Source organism: Magallana gigas, chromosome 5, assembly GCF_963853765.1.
Source record: "Magallana gigas chromosome 5, xbMagGiga1.1, whole genome shotgun sequence".
NCBI classification, from domain to species: domain Eukaryota; kingdom Metazoa; phylum Mollusca; class Bivalvia; order Ostreida; family Ostreidae; genus Magallana; species Magallana gigas.
Window position 1 is genome coordinate 36,608,173 of NC_088857.1, and position 21,224 is coordinate 36,629,396.

At 33.9% G+C, this 21,224-nt stretch overlaps 2 protein-coding genes across 2 annotated transcripts; both read left to right on the top strand.

The window, feature by feature from the left end:
• Positions 1–6,470: 6,470 nt before the first annotated feature.
• On the top strand, positions 6,471–13,004 carry LOC105340487 (transcription factor TFIIIB component B'' homolog). Its single transcript, XM_011446546.4, has 12 exons — positions 6,471–6,646; positions 6,966–7,343; positions 7,679–7,792; positions 7,953–8,046; positions 8,139–8,245; positions 8,406–8,618; positions 8,799–8,923; positions 9,535–9,629; positions 10,022–10,076; positions 10,186–10,380; positions 11,511–11,601; positions 11,753–13,004. The coding sequence occupies exons 2-12, from the start codon at positions 6,976–6,978 to the stop codon at positions 12,525–12,527; spliced, it is 2,232 nt and encodes a 743-aa protein (XP_011444848.2). The 5' UTR covers positions 6,471–6,646; positions 6,966–6,975; the 3' UTR covers positions 12,528–13,004.
• A 2,545-nt stretch (positions 13,005–15,549) lies between these two features.
• On the top strand, positions 15,550–17,840 carry LOC105340488 (glutathione S-transferase). Its single transcript, XM_011446547.4, has 5 exons — positions 15,550–15,740; positions 15,854–15,946; positions 16,844–16,959; positions 17,331–17,435; positions 17,538–17,840. Exons 1-5 carry the CDS (start codon positions 15,608–15,610, stop codon positions 17,700–17,702), a joined length of 612 nt encoding a protein of 203 aa, XP_011444849.1. The 5' UTR covers positions 15,550–15,607; the 3' UTR covers positions 17,703–17,840.
• The last annotated feature ends 3,384 nt before the right edge of the window (positions 17,841–21,224 follow it).

Here is a 21,224-nt window from a genome sequence, read left to right on the forward strand (position 1 = left end):
CTCTCTCTCTCTCTCTCTCTCTCTCTCTCTCTCTCTCTCTCTCTCTATATATATATATATAATATTATATTATATCATATTATATCATTAAAGGTTGCAAATCCATCCACTAATGCAATTGAAAATGTGTGCAAATGTATATCATTAGTGGTCAAGGGAGTACTTATTTCACATTTTTCCCCATATCATTAGAGGTTACGATTTTTGACCGCTAATGATATAAATCTGAAATTATATCATTAGCGGACGTTTAGGTTGTTCGTTAATGATAAAATTATATCATTAGTGGTCAACATCCTGACCACTAATGCAACATTATATCATATGGACGGTGTATCATTAGAGGTTGCTACAAAGCTATGTAGAGCCTTACTTAATACAACAGTAAACTGGAAACCTGTATTTATATTAAAACCAAATGGTGTTTTAACATACTGCATCGAATTATACCAGTTGAAGCTGTTAGTACACACTTTTACTATATGATTTATGATTTAAACGATTGAGTCTTTCAAAAATGAATAATAAGTGTATTTAGAATCCATTTTAAAATTTGGAATGTGAATGCCTCCAAAGTGACAGCTGTCTCAACAGACAGAATGTCTGAACACCAGAGTAGAGGTTTAGTCTGTTGCTTACAAACCTCTGACACTGGTCCTCACCATTCATATCTTTCTCGCCCTGTCAACTTCCAAAGTGGTCTAGTGGTAAAGCGTCCGTCCCGTGGGTAGAATGTTCGATCCCCTCGACAAACTTTACATAAAAGCGCTCATCGTGAGAGGAAAAACTAAGAGTCTGGTAAATTATGGTAGCTTTACATTCAGCTTATATTTCTCCATATGTTTGCATAATTTTAATCAATCATTGATATAAAATGTATTGAAGACCACAATAAATGATTTGTGTAAAAGTATTCTTCTGGTCGATCATGGGGATTCCCAATAATTATCTTACAACGAAAACAAAAAACAAATAAAACACAAACACATGCACCCCCCCCCCCAAAAAAAAAAAAAAAACCAAACAAACACACCAAAAAAAAAAAGAACAACAAAAAACATGTATGCTTATATTTATGGTTATTCAGTGTATTTTCCATTGCCTTCATTAAGAATTGTACAATTTTATTCCCGCGACGTAACACCTAAGATATTGTGACATCGCGTGAATTTTGTAATATACTTCTAAAAAGACAGAAAAGATTATGGTTAATATTTCCGTTAGTCATGTCTTTGTGGTAAAAACAATTTAGAGGCACTGATTGAAGCAAAAATTAAAACATCATTGACTTCTTATATTGTTGCTTCATATTCTTTAGTAGAAAAAACTTTCTTGGGGTAAAATCTTTAGGATTTTTCAAAATCTTAATTATCATAAACGTTGTGTTTACATGCATAATCATCATAATAACAGCAGCGAAATAAAATTCTTTTTAAAAAAGATACATGTACAGCTCATAAAATAGCTTTTTTAAGCTTCTTGGGTTTAAACTTTTATTTAAAAAAACTATTTCTTTATTGTTATCAAATATAAAAACCTTGATTTTGTATTAAAAGTTTAGGATCACAGATATACATGTAACTTACAGATAAAACTTGGGCGAAATCAACGTATTAACTCACCTTCGGTCGGGATGCAAAATAAGAATGAACAAATATTTTTTTGTGGGAAGAGAAGATCGCATGGATGTTTAATATACGAAGAGAAACCTGTTGTCTCTATTTAGATACGGTAACTGATTTCGTGACATTAAAATTTGCAACATTTGCTAGCTATCAATATAACAAATCAGAGCTATTCTTGTAAGAGAAAGTAAAATGATATTGTCAAAATTGCATTCAGTTTTTTTTTCATTAACGAAAGATCTTTTTAAACAATTTATTATATTTTCTTATACATTTACTAGACGTTGTTGTATGATATCTTGATATCTAATAATATATTATATGTTATATCTGTAAAACAATAGATGGAAAGAAACTGGAATTTATGTATAGTTCATATCATCTTTTGTTTTGAAACGGGTTTGGGCAATTACTATGCATTTTTTATTTTTATCCTCTATCTACCCTTACTATAATTTGCATTCAAATCTTCCATAATGAGGCAAAAAGTGTTCCATTCACTTCTATATTAAATCGATACTCATCTTATCAGGGACAGTAACAAGCTGTTGAAAACTTTTATTAGCCTTTTTTTCCCTTCTATATCATCGACTAACATTCTTTTATCATTTTATTTTGATTTGATATTGACAAATGTGACAATGTTTTATATAACGATTTGTCCGGAAATAGTTGCTTTATATAAGCTTTAATTACCATGTCAAACTTTTATTACAGTGTAATTTCATTTTATTCTTTAGCGAAATAACAACAAGTGATATATTTTTACTGTCATTAAGGAGGCTAGATGGCCAACAAATTATCCATCATATCTACCTTATATCTTCAAAAATGATTTGTTTAATGGATATAAACTTGAAGTAAAGAAGAAGTCAAATAAATATATTTTAAAGTTTAAAAATAAATGTTTTTTTCTATATCTTTATACAATGTTCTTCTTCTTGGGGCGATTTATTTAGTTAATTAATGGTCACGACCACCGATTCTTTTTAACTTAATACTTCTTTTATCTAGACTATTCAGTCACTTGCCATGGATTTAACATATCATATCTTAAGCCATCATCTACCGATTAACCCAATGGATTCTCAATAAGAGGGGTTTTATGGTCTTAACATTTGTAGGCTATAAATTTTAATGATTCCACAGGTAGTATGAAATATTTGACCTTATGTAAGAGATACTAAATTTTCCTATGAACATGTTTTAGAACCATTTTAACAAGAGCTTTGACTTCGGGTAGTTGTGTCAATCGGCAGTGTGACGTAGGCCTGTCTATTTCATCGCTGGCCACTCAGTAATGGCTATTTGAAATCAACAAGATTTGTCTGGCTTTTGAGCGAAGGCTATGCAATCGGTGTATATTTCGCTTGAAACCAGCGTCATTTTAACTTGTTTTGACGCGAGAAATAGATATTCACATCCTACTGAAAGTCCAAGGCCTTGTTAAAATGGTTCTAATATCAAAACTACTTACAATGTAACTATAGGAAGTCAATGTTGAAAATCAACAGAGAGGTATGAAATTGTCTGTTTCTCTTTTGTCATCTGTCTTTATTTTCATTTTGTCATTCCATGTGCACAAAATGCGTCAAGTGCTTTGTTTGTATACGATTAATTATAATGATAAACGAATTTCCATTTTGTACAAGATGTCACAACAATTTTTTTTGCTTTGGTTCTTTGTGCACTGTATACAGTATACCCCCTTATTCGTGCACAAAAGACTGTAAATAAGACATGGCTCTATAACTATGTGGTAACCGTTAGTGTTCGGTTGTAGTTTAAGAATTATGTACTAAGCTTAATGTAAAATAACATACACATCAACTAACCCACAGCAGGAACACAATATGACGTTTCAAACATTAATTTGTTTTCTTTTTCCCTCCATTACAAGCCCAGTCTGCTCTCAACGATTGAGATGGTCGTGTCACAAAACATATATTGAAGAGTTCCAACCAGAAACAATATCTTTAGTCCTAATAATTACAAATTCAATTGGAATGTTTACACTTAATCGTAGTAAATCTTTAAATATTTCAAGCTCCTAACCATATCAGGCATATGCCTGTAGATGGTGAGTTGTACTGCTTAGCCTTTTACAATCTGTTATTGAAGATCTTCGTATGTTCACTGGACCACACCGAATTCAATATACGTACGGGATGTCGACCGTTAAACCGCTCGTCCATTGGGATTGGTAAGACCGTGGCATGCTAAGCAGTCCGTTAACACACGAACCATTAATTAGGCCTGTAGCGGCCTATGAAAACAACAACGAGACAGACAACTGACAGGATACAAACCGACATAGTCCTTGGCTGAACTGTAAACACATTGAAATCCAACGATTCTTCGAAACATTAGCTGTAATCACAATTTTCAGTGGTTGTATAAAACTCCCAGCACTGTCAAATTCTTTTATTTACGACAATGCTTACTGGGAAGTAAGACCCAGTTTTCGGTTGAACCTAAGCTAAGGCAAGCGACCCACTAAAGATTCACCCCAAACATATATACGGGATAATGAATCCATTCAAAAAATATAACGTCATGTGTTTGTAGAAAATAACAAAAAGTTTCTAAATGCGGCGATTTGTGTAAACGCCATTGTAAACAATATTTATTTTCATATCTAATTTCACAAAGTCTGTATATTGCTGCTATTCTGGTCGATTCTTCCTTCCAAAAGCCTCAGAACACTCAAAGATTGATTCATTATTCATTAAATTCATGTTAATCAATGTCTTCAAATACTATTATTTCAGTGCTTATTTTTTATACCCACTGCATGATTTTGTTTTATGTCAATTTTAACACTACATGTAAGTGTTTTATTACTCTTATTTTGTAAATCCGTTAACACTATGCTTCGTTACACTTTACAGCTTATCATCATCGGATGTACAACACAAGTCATAATTTTTATGATCCATTTCTGGGGGGTAAGATATTTTCATGCGCGGATCCAGAAATTTTCGGGAATTTTATTATGTGAATTTCATTAATTTGGAATTTCCGGGGGTGTCTGGACCAACCCCCGCTGACACCCCCTTTAGATTCGCGCATGATTTTTGATTTGCATTACTGTTCTATTCACTTAAAATAAATCTGTGTATTTTAATTCCATAAGGACGAACAATAAATTTATTTTGGTACATGTATGTAATAGTTCTGTGGTGATAGTGTGCACGGGGATTTCTATGATTGAATATATCTTGTTTTGCATTTTATCTGTAACCATATATTCTTTGTTTCACTTGTCAGTAAGAATTCCTTCAAGAGGTTTTAATGTCATTTTGAACAAGAGATAGAACCATTTTAACAAGAGCTTGGACTTTGGGTAGTTGGTGTCAAACAGCAATGAGACATATGCCTGTCTATTTCATTGTAGGCCACTCGGCCATTGCTCTATTTGTCTGGCTTCTGAGCTAAGACCGCGCAATCGGTGCATATTTAACTTGAAACCAGTATCATTTTTATCTTGTTTTGACGCAAGAAATAGAGTTACATCCTACCGAAAGTCCAAGGCCTTGTTAAAATGGTTCTAATCTGTCAATGCGATAGCAAACAAAAGATAATCCACAATAATCAATAATCCATTTGTCAACCCTGAATTGATAAACACTACCAATCCAGAGAAATGTGATACTCTATATTTAATACTAGTATTTTGTTTAAAAAATAACTAAGTTCAACAGCTGTTATTTTTTCAAATAAATCATCAAAAATCAAAATCCAAGTAATTTTCACATTTCTGATATATGCAATTGATCTGCAAAACAAATTTATATTTTAACTTGAAAACTGTTCAGGAGTTATCCATACAATAGGGGTACCCAGTTCAATAGCTGGATTTTTTTTACATAAATTATCAAAAATCCAAATCAAGGAACAGGTTGTAATATATGCACATCTCTGATATAATTATGTACAGTTGATCTGCAAAATAACATTTTAACTTCCTATCTTGAAAAATACGGGTAACTTTTTGGCAGCCGTCCGCCCGCCATTTTCATCATTAAAAAACGTGATTTTTCCTTTTGAACTAACCAAATAATTCTTGGTTCAATACTATTCACTTCTTGAAGTTTATTCGGAATTGCAAAAAAGGTATATCAAATGGGATTCTATTTCATTACAGGTCCTAATTTTGCACGAAAAGACCACTTTTCTTTACTACCGGTAAATGGTAAATACTGTACCTGACAACTCTGTACATAGCATTAATCCTTGTCATGCAGGTGATAGTCCGCTTTGGGTGGTCTTAAGTTTCTTTGCATGGGTCTCGATTTTGCTTCCATTTTTTTCCTTTAAGCCTAAGACTGGTATACTAGTATCCTTCCAAAATTTCCGTTTCCCGTATACTTACTGACGAATGAGTGTATTTCAAGTTTACCTGATTCATTTCAACGATACGTGGCAGAACTTGGGTAAAATTTTGTCATGAACGGCGGAGAGGGTAAAAATTACGTAATAAAAAAAGAATCAAATTACCATACATTATACATTATGATGAATGAGATTAAATGCATACTCAGCAATCAACAATAGATTTTTGCAAAACTAACCATCACCCCCCCCCCCCCCCCCCCCCACCACCACCACCACCACCACCACCTTTCAAAAACGATGCTACATGTCCTTCACATGCAGATATAGCAGTTATTGGAATGGTGAGAGCTGGTTACCTTATGGTCAATTAAAATGGTTTAGTAGGAGGAGGCCTGACTCCATAAAATAATATTTTAATGGTCATGAAACTTATATCATACAATATATTCGGGGTCGTTTTAGAATATAATCGGGATCGACATTACCGTAATTCTAAACACATGATGGTGCAACGAGGCAGATCAAAATAATAATAAAGTTTACTGTTTTGTATCTTTTAACTGGATGAAAAGAAACGTGGTGAAATTTAAGTTTCAGTATTAGAATTTTGATAACTGATTTCGCCAATACAACTGTTTATATGTATAAACTCCATGTGAATACGGCATTTTGAGCATCTGCATGTAAGTGATTAATTAGGTGAAAACGATTTCACCACATCGACCAGCACATTTACAATAATAAAATTAAATGTTTTGTATCTTTTCACTTGATGAAATGAAACGTGATGAAAATTAACTTTCAGTTTTAATATTAGAATAACTCATTTCTTGAGATAATGCTGCACTACAGAGCTTGGGTATTGTTGTTGTGTTAAAGAACTTTCGCTTCATTTAATGCATTTTGCCACATGACATTTTGGTTATTCTTTTTAGAAAAGTTTACAATTCACATTCATTCACTGAAGTAGATAATGGCTATTTCAATGTTGATTTTTATCAGAAATATCTAAATGGCTACCAGACGCTCAAGACTTCAAATTAGACCAAACCTTGGACCAAGAGTTGGAACCAAACCTCCACAAGCAGACAGTGAAAAGGCTAAAGAAATAAGTCAAGATACCATCAAAAGTCCTGTTCGTTCCTTATCCAATATCACCAAAAATTTGACAAAAGACCCAGAACCAAATGAAAACAAAAAACCAGACAAGAATGTTGTAGAAGTTCAGACCACACTTGATGAAGTTAAATGTAAAGACAAGATAAACACTGAAGATGAAGAGGCTGTTGGAAGTCCTAAAGGGCAGAAGCCTCAGTATACGGCTCTTAGAGCAAAGATCAAGGCTAAACCGAACCTTAGTCTGGCTGGAAAACCTAGAAGGTTAGTTTAAATATTGAATATATTCCTGGTATGTTAACTTAATATTACATGCCATTATTTAATAATAAAGTGAAAAAGCAGTTTACTGATAATTCCTGGAAAATTCCAAATGGTTTATGATGATTTTATTTTATATTGATGGTTAATATAAAACTGTTTGTTATCTCTCTAAATATTCAATCTTATGATGCATTTATTAAAACAAATATTTGCTTCTTTCTGCAATGAAATTGAATGACATCTATTTTGCCATTCTCATTCATGAATTAAGTTGAATGTGTCACTTATAAGTTTGATTTGCTGTAAAGTAAATATTAAATGTTTCTCTCTTTCAGAACAACAGAGGACCCACAGCCAAAATGTCCATCATCCCCCTTGAAGTCCCCCCGTCCAATTATTCCAACTCCTAGTCTCAAGTCTCCCACACCTAGGCCAAACTATCCGTCTTGGTAAAGTGATGCTTAATGTTGGTTTAGGTTTATTTGTAATTGTTTTAGATAATTGGCATAACTGTCAATCTGGGTATAGTTTTAGATGAATATTTAAGAAATGTTTGAGAGAAAATTTTGTTGTTGTGAAATAAAGCTGATATTTTTTATCATTACACAGCCCTTCACCTGTAAAACATGTACCAAATGTACCAAGAACTGATATAACAAAGTCAACAGAAGATAAAGAAGAGAAGACAGAAAAACCAAAGCAGGTACTATAATATGAGAGAGAGAGAGAGAAAGAGAGAGATGTTTTCAAAGTTTATTTAATAAAGGTATTTTGTAATGTATGAATTCATTGCAGACAAGAAGACATACAAAGGTGGACATTCCAAAAGATGCTCCTTTAGACAAGACTTCTATGAAAATGTCTGATCTCATATTCTGGAATCCTAATAGAAATTTCATGTCGTGAGTGATGTCCAACTCTTTAATATTGACTTGTTTTTAAAATTAAAAAAAGATAAGTACACTGATAATGACTCAAGAGTGTTGAAGCAAAAAAAACTGTAAATCATTATGAATCTCTATCCTGTTGAATTAGAAACTTAAAATATCAATTGTGTTGTAGGATCCAGAATAAGCCTGAGAAATCTACTAAAACTGCCAATAAAAAGGAAGACGAAGAACTTATTGTAAATCCTTTGCTACAAGCCACAGAAGAAGAGGCAAGAGTTGATGAGGGAGAAGAGGAACCAGGAGAGGGAGAGGGGGAGGAGGAGGCAATGCCTGTCCCCCAGGTCAAGATTGGGCCTGATGGCAGTCTCATCATTAATGAGGAGAGGTCAGCCATGTTAAAATTTTGGTTTTGCTTGCTTTTAAATTCACATCCAATATAAAAAGCAATAAGTATGTCTCACAATAGAGAAACATGGAATTAGCCAAGCTGCAAAAGTTGTATACTTAGAGGGGGGTTTCCTATACATGTACTACATGTAATTTGTTGGCCTACTGTTCGTTACAGTTTGGTGGTAAACACTAATAAGCCAGTGGTGGAGGAGGACACAGAGGCTATTGATGAGACGGAGAACACAACAACATATGCCAGCTTCAGGAAGCCTCAAGTCAGACAGATCTGGTCCAAACAAGGTCAGGAACGACACCCTGGTGTATAGGAGGCCTGTCTGATATCGTCTCTTTACTTGCCTTTAAACACCATCACCAGCCCCGTAAAGTGAAGTGGTGCAGTTTGTTTACATGTAAAAATGGCGACTCTCCATCTTCATGTAAATTTAACATTCTTGATTTTCCAAAGTCGGTAGCATGTTGAAGAGAGAGTCTGAGACAAGTAAAGAGATGATATCAATAGTAAGTTGCATTAAGAATTGAATGGTTCTAATTGTTTTCACAGAATTTGTGTCTAGATAAGGTTAATCAGTCCAAAACTAGCACACTTTTTTGTGCGCAATAAATATACAATTTTTATGTGTGGCACTGTAGCTCCCAGGTCGTCCATCTGAATTTTTTTCAGATCGGGATGCTACAGTCCGGCTGCTAGGAATTTAGGGGAGCACAATGAGTACCTGCTCTGCTGAACAGGCCTCTGGCTGAAAGGCTGATTCACAATCCCCATAGTATCCCCTCACTGGACCCTCTGATATTAAATGATTCTCAGAAAATTTAGATTCAAGACTATCAGATTTACTTACGAGGTGTATAAATGCTGTACTCTCTTGAACTCAATTATTTTGATGTTGTAGAGACAGAAAAGTTCTACTATGCATTGAGTTCTATTGGAACTGACTTTACTCTGATGTTGAAAGTGTTTCCAAACAAGACGCGAGCAGATTTGAAGGTAACATATTTCATTCAGTCAGCATTCACAGAATTTTTTGTTTTAAGCAGTTTTTAGTACTGATCCAGTGAAACTACAAATAACATCTTTAGTCCAGATATATAACTATTTTAATTTGTGTATGAATATTGTGCATCTACTCCCACATATTAAATGCCACTTTAAACCAAAATATGAAAGATAACACTATTATACATACATTTGAAGATAGGTTACATGGCATTTTTTAACATTGAGGTATATAAGATATTGTATGCATTACCATTAATCATTGGCTCAGATAGTGAAGAACATCTTTAAGACAGACCCTGGTTGTGTTTTAGTCTGATGCAATACGGTAAATCTATGTATTCACTGATGTATTTATTCCAATAATTTATATTTTTTCACAGAAAAAGTTTGTGAAGGAGGATAGAGAGAACAGATTAAAGATTGAGAAAGCATTCAGTGAGTTCTTTGTTTATTATACACGTAGTTACATTGTCCACATTACCTATTATGAAGTTGACTTTTTGGTATGAAATATAAATTTAACAGTCCAATTATTCATTTTCAGGGGAAAGAAAACCATTTGATATGGAAGTTTTCAAACAACTAGATGAGTTGGTAGAGAAAGAGAAACAGGACAAACAGAAAGAAAAGCAGAAGGCAAGGAAATCTCGTGGAAAAAATGTGGAGTCGATGGATGATAAATCTTCCACCTCCTCCACCACCTCTGTAAGAAGAAGTAAACGGAAAACTGCAGGGTCAGGTCTGTATGATGTTTAGTACTTAACATTAATACATGTGTATTACAAAACTGCGGGGCCAGGTAATAGTCAGGGCTTGTCTGTATAATGTTTGGTACTTAAACATTAAATGTTATAAACCTGCAGGGTCAGGTAACAGTCAGGGCTTGTCTGTATAATGTTTGGTACCTGAACATTAAATGTTATAAACCTGCAGGGTCAGGTAATAGTCAGGGCTTGTCTGTATAATGTTAGGTACTAATATATATACATTAAATGTTATAAAACTGCAGGGTCATGTAATAATGTGAAATTAGAGTGATCTGCCCTTTGACGTAAAACAGAATACCGGTAATTTCAGCTGCAGTGTGTGACATTAATTGATATTTTTTAAAAAAAAATTTGGATCAAGATACAGAGCAATATTTTTTATGGATTCTTCCATTCAAGTATGGAAAGAAGATGTTTTGAATTTAATGGCATATTATTCCTATTAAATGTTAAAATGAAAAATAATGACTGTTGATTCAATATCTTAGCTCATGCAATTTACCAGTAAGTGGACATTATTCAATATTATGAAATATCTTTTAGATATAAAATATCCTAAGATACCATCTCCTGTTGAAAAAAAAATTAATCAAGAGAAGATTTTACAATGTCCTTGACAAAGTAGTTAAATAACATTTAGATATGTTGACTGTTTATTTACATACCCAGTACAAAAAAAAACAGCTTTTAGAAAAATCAATTTCATCAGTTTGGTTTTATTTGAACAAAAAATGTTTTTAACGATTTTTTTAATTGAATGTTAAAAAATAAAAAGGAAGGCAGTTTTTTCTTTCTTCAAGAACCAATTAAGGTTTTTAATTAGGACACTCTTAAGTCCGTACATACTACATTCTCGTGGTTGTAAATGTATGCCTGATTGTATTGAAATATGAAACGTAACATGTCTGTTATGCATTCTTATTCAATATTCATTGAATTTAGGTTTGTTATGAGTTATGGTGTAATACTTTTAACAAAAAGTATTTTAAAAATTCTTCAATCCACAACGAAGCACATAATTGGCACACATAATTTGATATAGCTGTACTTATGAACTTGTCAGTATGTATACACTTAGCAAGTACTGTTATTTCCATTCCAGGAAAATATTTTGACTACAGCAATGATGAGATGGAAGATGATGAGGAAGATTTTGTGAAAGAAAAACCAACACCTGCAAAACATCCTAAATGGTATCACATTTATTACCTAATCCTAGTGCAAAATCAGTGAAAGTTACTTAATTCTATGGTAAAATCAGTGAAAGTTTCTAAGAACACTAAGCAAAGTTTCTCATCTAATTTTGAACAAATAATCAGTAAATAAAAAACCTTGTAATTTTAGGAATACTAAGAAAACTGGACAAGGAGCAAAGGGAGGGAACTCAGTGGCTGGTCAATACAGTGCACTGAACGAATCAGAAATTGCCCAGGCTATCGGGGACACTAATGAGGTTAATAGTGGGCAGGGACCCTTGATTCTTGTCTACAACAAACCTGAGGACCCGGCGGGAGAGACTGTGATCCATGTGTATAGGTTACAGCCTCAGTTCTCCCACTTGGTGGAAAACAGCAATGGGCAGCCCATTATTGTGGACGGAAATAACTTCCAGCTGATGGAAGACAGTGGGCAGAAATCGCAGAGTATTATGACACTCCAGGGGAAGACCTCAGAGTCCGCCCTGAGGGGTGTTTCAGAACTTCCACCCCAGTTTCTGGCCTCAGATACTGATCAAGTGACAGAGGTGGACATTTCCGAGGATGGAGCCTCTGGTGAACCTCAACCTCAAGTGTTCATACCTCAGAATGTCATGACTTTGGCCAATGAGATTTCTCAATGCCCATCTCAGGAACAGGAGATTACTCTATCAGAGGAGTTCAGTCAAGTTCATCAGGATTCCAGTGATGAGAAGTTTGTGAGTGGACAGGTTGAAGAAGAACAAGGTCCAGTGCAGTTAGAAACAGAGGTGAACTTTCAACCTGTGACAGTGAGGGAGTTAATGGAGACTGGATCATGGAACAATGGAGCAGTGAACACAGGGAAAGTCATCGAACAGAGAGTGTGTGTGGAACAAATCTCTACCTATATCGATGTTAATATCATAAAAGAAGACACTTGATTTGTAAAATTACGGTATAAGGATTTTGTTTTGGTTTTGACCTTTTCTTCCATGTCTTTGTTTTTATGGAGTGAGAATGTCCAGTATGTTGTAATACTGTGAATGTTATTAGCTCACCTGAACGAGTTTTCTGGTGACTGTTTGTCTGCGTTCTGTTGACTTGTCCTACTTCTGAATATTTTTGAAAATTGACACCGTATCCCATGGCACAGTGGTGCCTTACCTTAGATATTGCACTATTTGGGCAATTTTATCAAAGGATGACTATAGCCTGTGTAATATACAATATTCATTTTCAAAACTTTTTGTGGTCTTAAGGGGGCTGTAGAAGTGGTCCAATTTTGTCTGATTAGTGTTGTGTATTGTATCTCAGGTGAGCATTGTGACTTGAGGACCTTTTGTTCCTTAAAAAAGTGCAATGATATTTGGAGTGTTTTGTTATTGAAAATCATTAAAAAGAAACTTGCAAAATACAAATGGATTTGTAATTAATCAAAAGAGATGGTTTTTGTATTGAAAAGATTGATATGTTTCTTTTCTCAGCGTTGACTTTAAAATACAGCTCGAAATGACTGAAAGAATAGTAAAAATTAAAAACTGAATTTATTCATTTTATTTCAGAATTTCAGCTTCTGTTGAATTTAATCGGATCTGATAATGAAAGTAATTGCAAATAAAAGAAAATGGGGGATAAGATAGCGCAAATGCCCATTTGGTATAGTCGTAAAATACCCTTCAAATTCATTTTTCCAGATAAATCTATTTGACAGTGTTATAATACAAGTTTGCAATAGCACAGTTTCTAACTATATTCATTTTTGAATATTTAAACACACGATAAGAAAAGAAAATATTGCCTTACGTTTTTGTGGCATCGAATCCATTTCTATATAGTGCTCTAACCACTGCGCCATTTCAAGTCACAATAACGTGCATTGTTTAAATGTTATATGCGACTTTGTCAACGAATTTATGGACTCTTAAATCGGCCCATTCTTGGGATACAAAATGATCTTTTAAATGTGTAGTGGGTCATCTCTCCACGTTCGTGTTGATGTATATAGGTTTTGTCCTTCACTAAAATTTAGATTATTGAGAATCAAAATTTGTAGTTGTCATGTACAAATTTTGATTCTCAATAATCTAATTTTTTGTAAAGGACAGTTTGTTTTCCATTAGACTTTATTTTGACTATATATGACAAAAATATGGAGCACAGACCCATTGTATTTATAAAAGAAAAGGCACTGAAGTTCTAAACAGTTGCAATATTTGGAGGTTTTGATACGCATACGCAAGTTCAAATCAACATATTTCAAGTACTAGTATTGGAACTTGGGTATTTGAGGGTTACAAATCGATGTTTGTGAAATATACATTATTTTGAATGATTTTTACAGGCCTTATCCACCCGTCTTTATAAAATGTATTGAATTGAATTTCTGTATGGCGTTCATTTTTTTTTTATGATTTCGCAAAAGCAAGATTTTACATCTTGATTTACTGTAAATGACCCTGTTATGAATAGTTGACTCTCGATATCTCTGATACACAAATACCTGGTAATTTCCCCTTGTCTCTTTTTGCCACTTTTTGTTTCTTATGCGAAATATGATTTTGCTAATGATACCTCTTTGGAGAAAACGCAATTGCCGAATCAGAAATATATTTGAGTGAACAAAATAGTTATAATTAATGTTAGCCAAAAGTGGAATCGGAAAGATGTAAAGCGTACGCGTTTTACACGGTTTGATAGAGAGAATGGAGGCACAATCAGTGAAGTTTATAGTGTTATTTTTTGTACTACGGGAAAATTTGCTGAAAAAAAACCCAAGTTCTTTTGAATGGAGATCATTGCAGGCAGAGAAGCGAGTATTGCTGCGTGTTAAAATCCAACTTAATGTCTTCCCTGGAAGCTACCTATAATGTTTTGGAGAAGAATTGTAGCTGCATTTGTAAATTAAATTGCGTTATGGATTAAGGAAAACACTTCTTTATATCGTTCAAAAGTATATCTTTTTCATATAATTTTGTTAAAAATTCAAGTTTGACATTTGAGCCCAGTCAGGGGGAGATTTAAAAGCTTTTCACTGCGATTTTAGAAGCATAACATTAAGGGTTACAACAAGTAAAGGAACAGGCGATTTACCTGGAGCACCGCCTAGCTCCAACACCTTTACAGAGTCCTTACTGTACATTTATCATATTTATAAGCCGAGGCTCGAGCATTGTTGCAAAAAAATAAAATAAATACCGGCCTATGCCCCGAAAAATACGGTAATATGTCATGTACTTGTCTGTTCTGGAAGCTGAATTAGAAATAAATGATCTTTATATGTATCATTTATATGTTATTTGTTAGCCAGTTACGGTAATTTAACAGATGTGTTACATTAAAGTTTTAAAATTAAAAAAATTGTTACAGATAGTTTTAAATTCTCTGAATTTTAAAACTTTAATGTAGATGTACAAAAAGGAAGGAGGAGTTAGCGCTTGGCAGAGGCAAAGTTCTAGATATTCCCCGCCCTTTCGTAATATCTCACGCGGAACCCTTCCTTTAGCCAACATTTCATGACTTTTAACATAAATTCATTAGTCGCAGTTGACCTATCAAAAGTTTTGTAGTAATTCACACATTACTTTGAAAAGTATAACATTGGGATGAATATCAGTCACTTAAGTTGACTTAAATAAATTAATCTCATTAGCTATTAACTACCTTGTCAAGAAGGCATAAAAATACGTTTTGAGACACACCGAGAATTTATGGTACGTTAATTGTCCCACAAATTAACCCCAAAGAAACATAATCAACCTTGTAATGCATTTTCGAAGACAAAATAAGATTGCGCAAATTTCAGGTTATTGCTGAATTTCGCTGATGTGAAATTTTGGGACTTTATTATATTTACCTACAATTTTGGACTTCCGAAGTGTATTTTTGAGAACATTGCGAGTTTTTATGACCTTTTGAGACACCCCCTTTAGAGGTGACTATTTAAAGTTTCAGGTCTGAGGCAGTGCAGCACAACGACGGTTGCCCGGGTTGGTGTCAGTTTAAAACACGACGGATTGACAAGATGACAAAATACACCGTCTACTACTTCAATATTAAGGGGAGGGGGGAGATCGTGCGACTGATGCTTACAGCCGCTGGGGTGGACTTTGAGGACCATAGGGTGCAAGGAGAGGAATGGCCTAAACTCAAATCTAGTAAGTTTAATTAGCCAATTCACGAAAAAGTAGATCTAAGACAAGAAATATGAAATAAATTTCTGTAAGCCTTTTGAATCGTGCAATTGCAGCATAATATTTTTTTTTTTAAGGCATGCCAACAGGTCAGATGCCCGTGTTGGAAATTGATGGCAAAAAATACAGCCAGAGTTTGGCAATCGCCCGATATCTAGCTAGGGAATATGGTAAGTTATAGGAGTCTTACGTTCTAATATATGACCCTTAACTTAAAATGTTCAAATTTTATACAAAATATGTGCTTTTCCAAATACATATTACGCTCAGGTGCACGCACACTCACGTATTTGGCCATTTAAATGACGGATAATGCACATACACGTACTTGTAAAATTGGCTTTACTAGTGTATGTAATATCCTGATAAAAAGTGGACAATGGCCGAGGTCTGCACGCCTTGGTCACCAAGCCATGAAGATTGTGTAAACAATTACCACCCAATCGTTATTCGTGTGGATGATCATGTCGATTGCGAAAGCTCCAATATCACCTATGCTGTTTGTTTTTCTGAGAGAATGGGACATTTTCCCAAATAATGAATGAAAAATCAATGATCTACACACAGATTTTTTTTTGTGGGGGGGGGGGGGGGGGGCTAAATAAAAGTAAGCATTAAGCGAAAATTTTTGTTAATCTCAATTTTTTTAAAATTAAAGTTTATCTAAAAATGTGTGCCTTTTGAAATAAGTACTTATTAAAGTACTAGATTAAATGTTATTAAAACTGCCTACTGAAAGTCGTTAGAGGGGTGGGATAAAGGGTTATACGGTCAGGAATTAGTACATGTCTGACAAGACGTCTTACCTTGGCTGTATTAGTATGAATTAGACTCTAATAGTACTACTCCAAGACCTTTAGGGGATAACTGTTTGACTATAGCGATCACCTTATTTGCAAAATACGGAAATATATACATTATTAGCAATGAAATACTATTTCACAGCTTCGCTAGAATTCAGCTGATTATTTTTGATTTTGCTACATTACATTTACTAATTACATAATTTTATACATGTACTGTATATCTTTCAAAGAACAAAGTCAATTTTATGTTGAAACCTTTAGGTATGGCTGGAAAGACTAACACAGACCAGCTTTTGATGGACCAGATCGTAGATACAGTCAATGATCTCATCAATGAAATGATCAAGCCAGTGTTCGAGAAAGATGAAGCGAGAAAGGTAGATAGCATTGTGTACATTATAGATCACGACACGTAAACGGAAAAGGTCCCTCAATTATACCCTTACTGATAAATAGCATGACATGCATGTAACATTGTTATGCATGTTATGTCTCAAATTTTTCATTCATTTTGATGAGAAAAAAAAATAAAAATGTCTTTTGATTAATTGAAGATGTTAAACAACAGTTTAATCATCATTGATATTCAAACCCTAATTTTGAACTGTCAAAAATATTTCTTATTATAACAAGGCATTTGACGGATGGGAGTGTAATCTGCGTTGTAATTTTCTAAGTAGTTTATTGGTCTTTAGTTTATGGCTCATAACGTACATTTATAAATGTACATATTATAAACAAATTTCAGGCTGAAATGGAAAAGAAACTGAAGGAAGAAACCATGCCACGCATCTTTGGAACTCTGAATAACTTCTTAGAAGGCAATGGTGGAGATTATTTCGTTGGAACCAAGGTACAATAAAAGTGTATTTTTACTTTGCTCGTAAATTGTAATCAAGCTTTTGATCTTAAAACCTGGCCAGTCATGAAGCGCACTCCTCTTTTTATTTTTCAGTTAAGTTTAGCCGACGTCTTTTTCATGGATATAGTTTCGCGAGTTGTGGAGAAGGACCCGAAAGCGTTAGAAAAATTCCCTAAACTGGCAGCTAATTTGAAGAAAACACAGTCCGAACCAAAGATAGCAGCATACCTAGCTAAACGTCCGAAAACTGATCTATAAGGAACCTTTTAATTCAAATAGTCAGGCATTATTATTATGTATATTTTCACTCATTATTCTTGTATTTATGATTGATTATTTTTAGCATGATATTGAATATATTCTATCTCTATGGCAATAAACCAAATTTTTATTTAATGCAATTCGTCATTTTTTCCAATTGAAATTTAAACGCATGGTTGTTAAGCACCGATAGGTCAAATATATGTTTCTTGGTGCAGCACATGTTAGCGCTGCATCAGCACATTGTTTTCATGCATGAGATGCGCGTTCGATGAACGTGACAACAGATAGTTGATCTACTGTCAAAACGACAGCATTCCAGGGAAAGTTTCCGTTCACGTTTACCTGCGACTCATCGGATTTCATTCATGTGCGTTCAATCTTAGAGCAATTAATTTATGTTTTAAAAAAAAGACAGAAAACTGAGCCACAATTAGGAAGTTTCACAAACAGGCTTTCTGCAATTTCCTGAATATGACATTTCCTTCAGAATTTTTCTGAAAATTATTGGCTGTCTAAAGGAACAACTTTAAATAATTATCTGACATTAATAGATCATTCAATTAAATTGTCTCTAACATACCCTTTTTTTCTAAGAATTCGTAAAATAGGTAAGAAAAATGCTGTAAGATTTTCCCCCTTGCAAATGTATTTGCGTTAAGTTTTGCTTCTAAATAGTAGTTAATGTATAAAGTAGTCTATTGAAAGCATTGCTTCATCCCATTTGAAAAATAACAACCTTTCTTTATTGGTTCATGTGGGTATGAAGGTAGTGATCATTGCCTGTTTCTGTGGAATGATCACTAGTACTGCCATTATAACCAAACAAAGAAAACATTTTCAAATTGTTAAGATTTACACACGTCTTTAAATCTTTCCTAGGAAATTGGTACAAAGTGTAAATGTAAGTAAATTATCAAAACTCAGTTTGTAGTTACGAAAGCAAAAACAGTATGACGGCTATTTACTGAATTCTATTTCATCAAATTTAAATAAGTACACGACTATGACTTTAATTTGATAAAATAAAATTCAGACAACACTACTGGTGTTAGGAAAATGAAGTCAGTACGATCGCCATTATTTATCTTTTAAATATATAGTTTTAAGTTTCAAACGGTCGCTAAATTATCCATGAAGACTGACCTTATAATTTTAGAATTAGACATAGTTTAACAATATACAACTGTTTCGTTCACAGTTTTTGAATGACGTTGTCGCTAAATACACTGAGGCATTTGATTTTATTAATTGTAACATGTTAGATCATGGTTCGGATGAGTCTGTAGATTATGATTATACGAATACAATGTGGTTTCTTAAGGTATACGTTTACTCAGAATGAAAAAAAATTCCACTGATGATAATGAAAAACCATCTATTGTGTGTTAAAGACCTATCATTGTAGTGCTATTTTCCACTTTCAAAAAAGTAGGTCAATGACTCTGTTTTGCTAAAAGTCCAACTTTGTTTGAGCCTAATTCCATGATATAGTAAAAATATCGAATGGTTTGTCAATAATAATTCATTTCATAAATACCTTTAGTGTTTAGAACAAATTTTACTCATTACATTGAACTTTTTAGCAATCCGGATTTTGAGAGTAAACGACGTCCTTAATTCAGAAACTAAGGGGGGAAGGGAGCCTTAGGATGTAAATAGTGTTATAAAAAGGTTTGACAAATTCGCATTTTTTTTTTTAGAATCCTCTAATGTAAATGTTGAAAAAAATACGTCCTACCGTGTTAAAAACAATGTACAGAACCTTTGAATTTTACCGTCTGCATGAACAAATTAAAAAGGAAAACCCCTGCAAACATAAAGTAAAGTTTAAATTTACAGTTGAAGGGTCATATGGCTACTAAAAGTAAAGCAATATTGAATTGAAAGGCAGTTGAAGTGAGAGCAACGTGATCATAACATTTTTACAAGATTCCCAAAATTCGAACCACTTCCTCCAGCCCACCCAAGGACATTGAGAATATGAAGACTGATAGAAAGCCCAAAATGAGATTATAAACAGCAGGTGAAAAATCAGACATTTTAATGAACTCTCTATTAATGTAAAGAACTTTTTCAAATCTCGCAGATCTTGAATGGATAAGAATTTTCGAATTAGTAGATACTTAAGTTTAAATTTAGAAATAAATCGCAGAAATGAAATAAAATGTTGAAGAGTTCGAAGATTGACCATAACTCAGATTGAAAATTTATTAACATTTCACTGGGTAGCTATTTCAGGATTGATAAAAATATCTAGTTTACAAGAAGGTTTTTGCAAGGTGGCTCCCCCACTGACACAAGACTTAAACTTTGTTATAATTTTAGGAGCCTGAAACAAATATTGATCACTAAATAGAACAAACGGTCCGACAATGCAGTCTCTTTACACAATTACATGTATCTTTCATTTTAACTGTGTAGTTACTCAGAACCCCATAACAAAGACAGAAATATTACAAAAGTAGCTCATGTTTATAAAACATTTTCTGAAACACAAAATGATACAAGATCAGAACACCGAAGCCAGGAGTGAGAAGAATCATTTTTTTACATGATAATACCGTTATTCCTTCACATCAAAGGACATACACGTCTGTTTGCATAATAAAATGTACAGCAATTGCATCATCAAATTCACCAGATTTATAACCATGCGACATTTTTATTCTCTAAATTGAAGAATAATTCCGTATTAGGTTCATCAGTGTACTAGTATCGGGGGGGGGGGGGGGGGGGTGCGTATATAGAGGCGTATCCAAACTCTAGATAAAAAGACTTCATGTTTTGAAGTTTGGGTGCGAGAATAAAATATATTAAAGAGAACAGTACATATCATCTAAGCGTGTTAACAAACGTCTCACTATTTAACGAATTGCTCTTTGCAAAATATGAAATTTAGCTTTATTATATAAACAAAAATGAAAAACAATTAAAATTGGGTTTATATTATTCCAGACCGTTTTTAAAGATTGGTCCAGTAGTTTCTGAGATGCTTATTGTATTGTTTTTAATGAATTAATATCATTTCTTATATAGCGAATTATTGCCACGACATAATTATTGCCAGTGACGCCTCTGGCTAACAGGGCAGTAACGAGGGTTCTTTGTCCGTCACTAGCTAGATTTTGGGGTGTGTTCCAGCTTCTATTTGGTTCTTTTATTCTGGCTTCCATTGTCCGCCGCCAAGTGACTTTGGGCCTTCCTCTCTTCCGTTTTCCCTCTGGTGTCCAGAAGAGAGCTCTTTTTATAACGATGTCTGACTCCCTTCTATGTTCATGGCCAAAGCCTTCTGATGATGACTGTGGCCATGTCCTCCTGCTGGCACCTGTTGCAAGGATCCTGATTTAAGATGGTATTGGGCCAAACTATTCTTAGGGACTTTGTACAGAATGTCGCTTTCTCGGCTCACTCTCTATCATTCTCCAGTACTCTGAACCATACAAAAAAGATAAGTAGAATGCAGCTTTTGTGTATTTTTTGTTTTGTTCTAATGGTGTACTGACTTGGTTTCCAAAT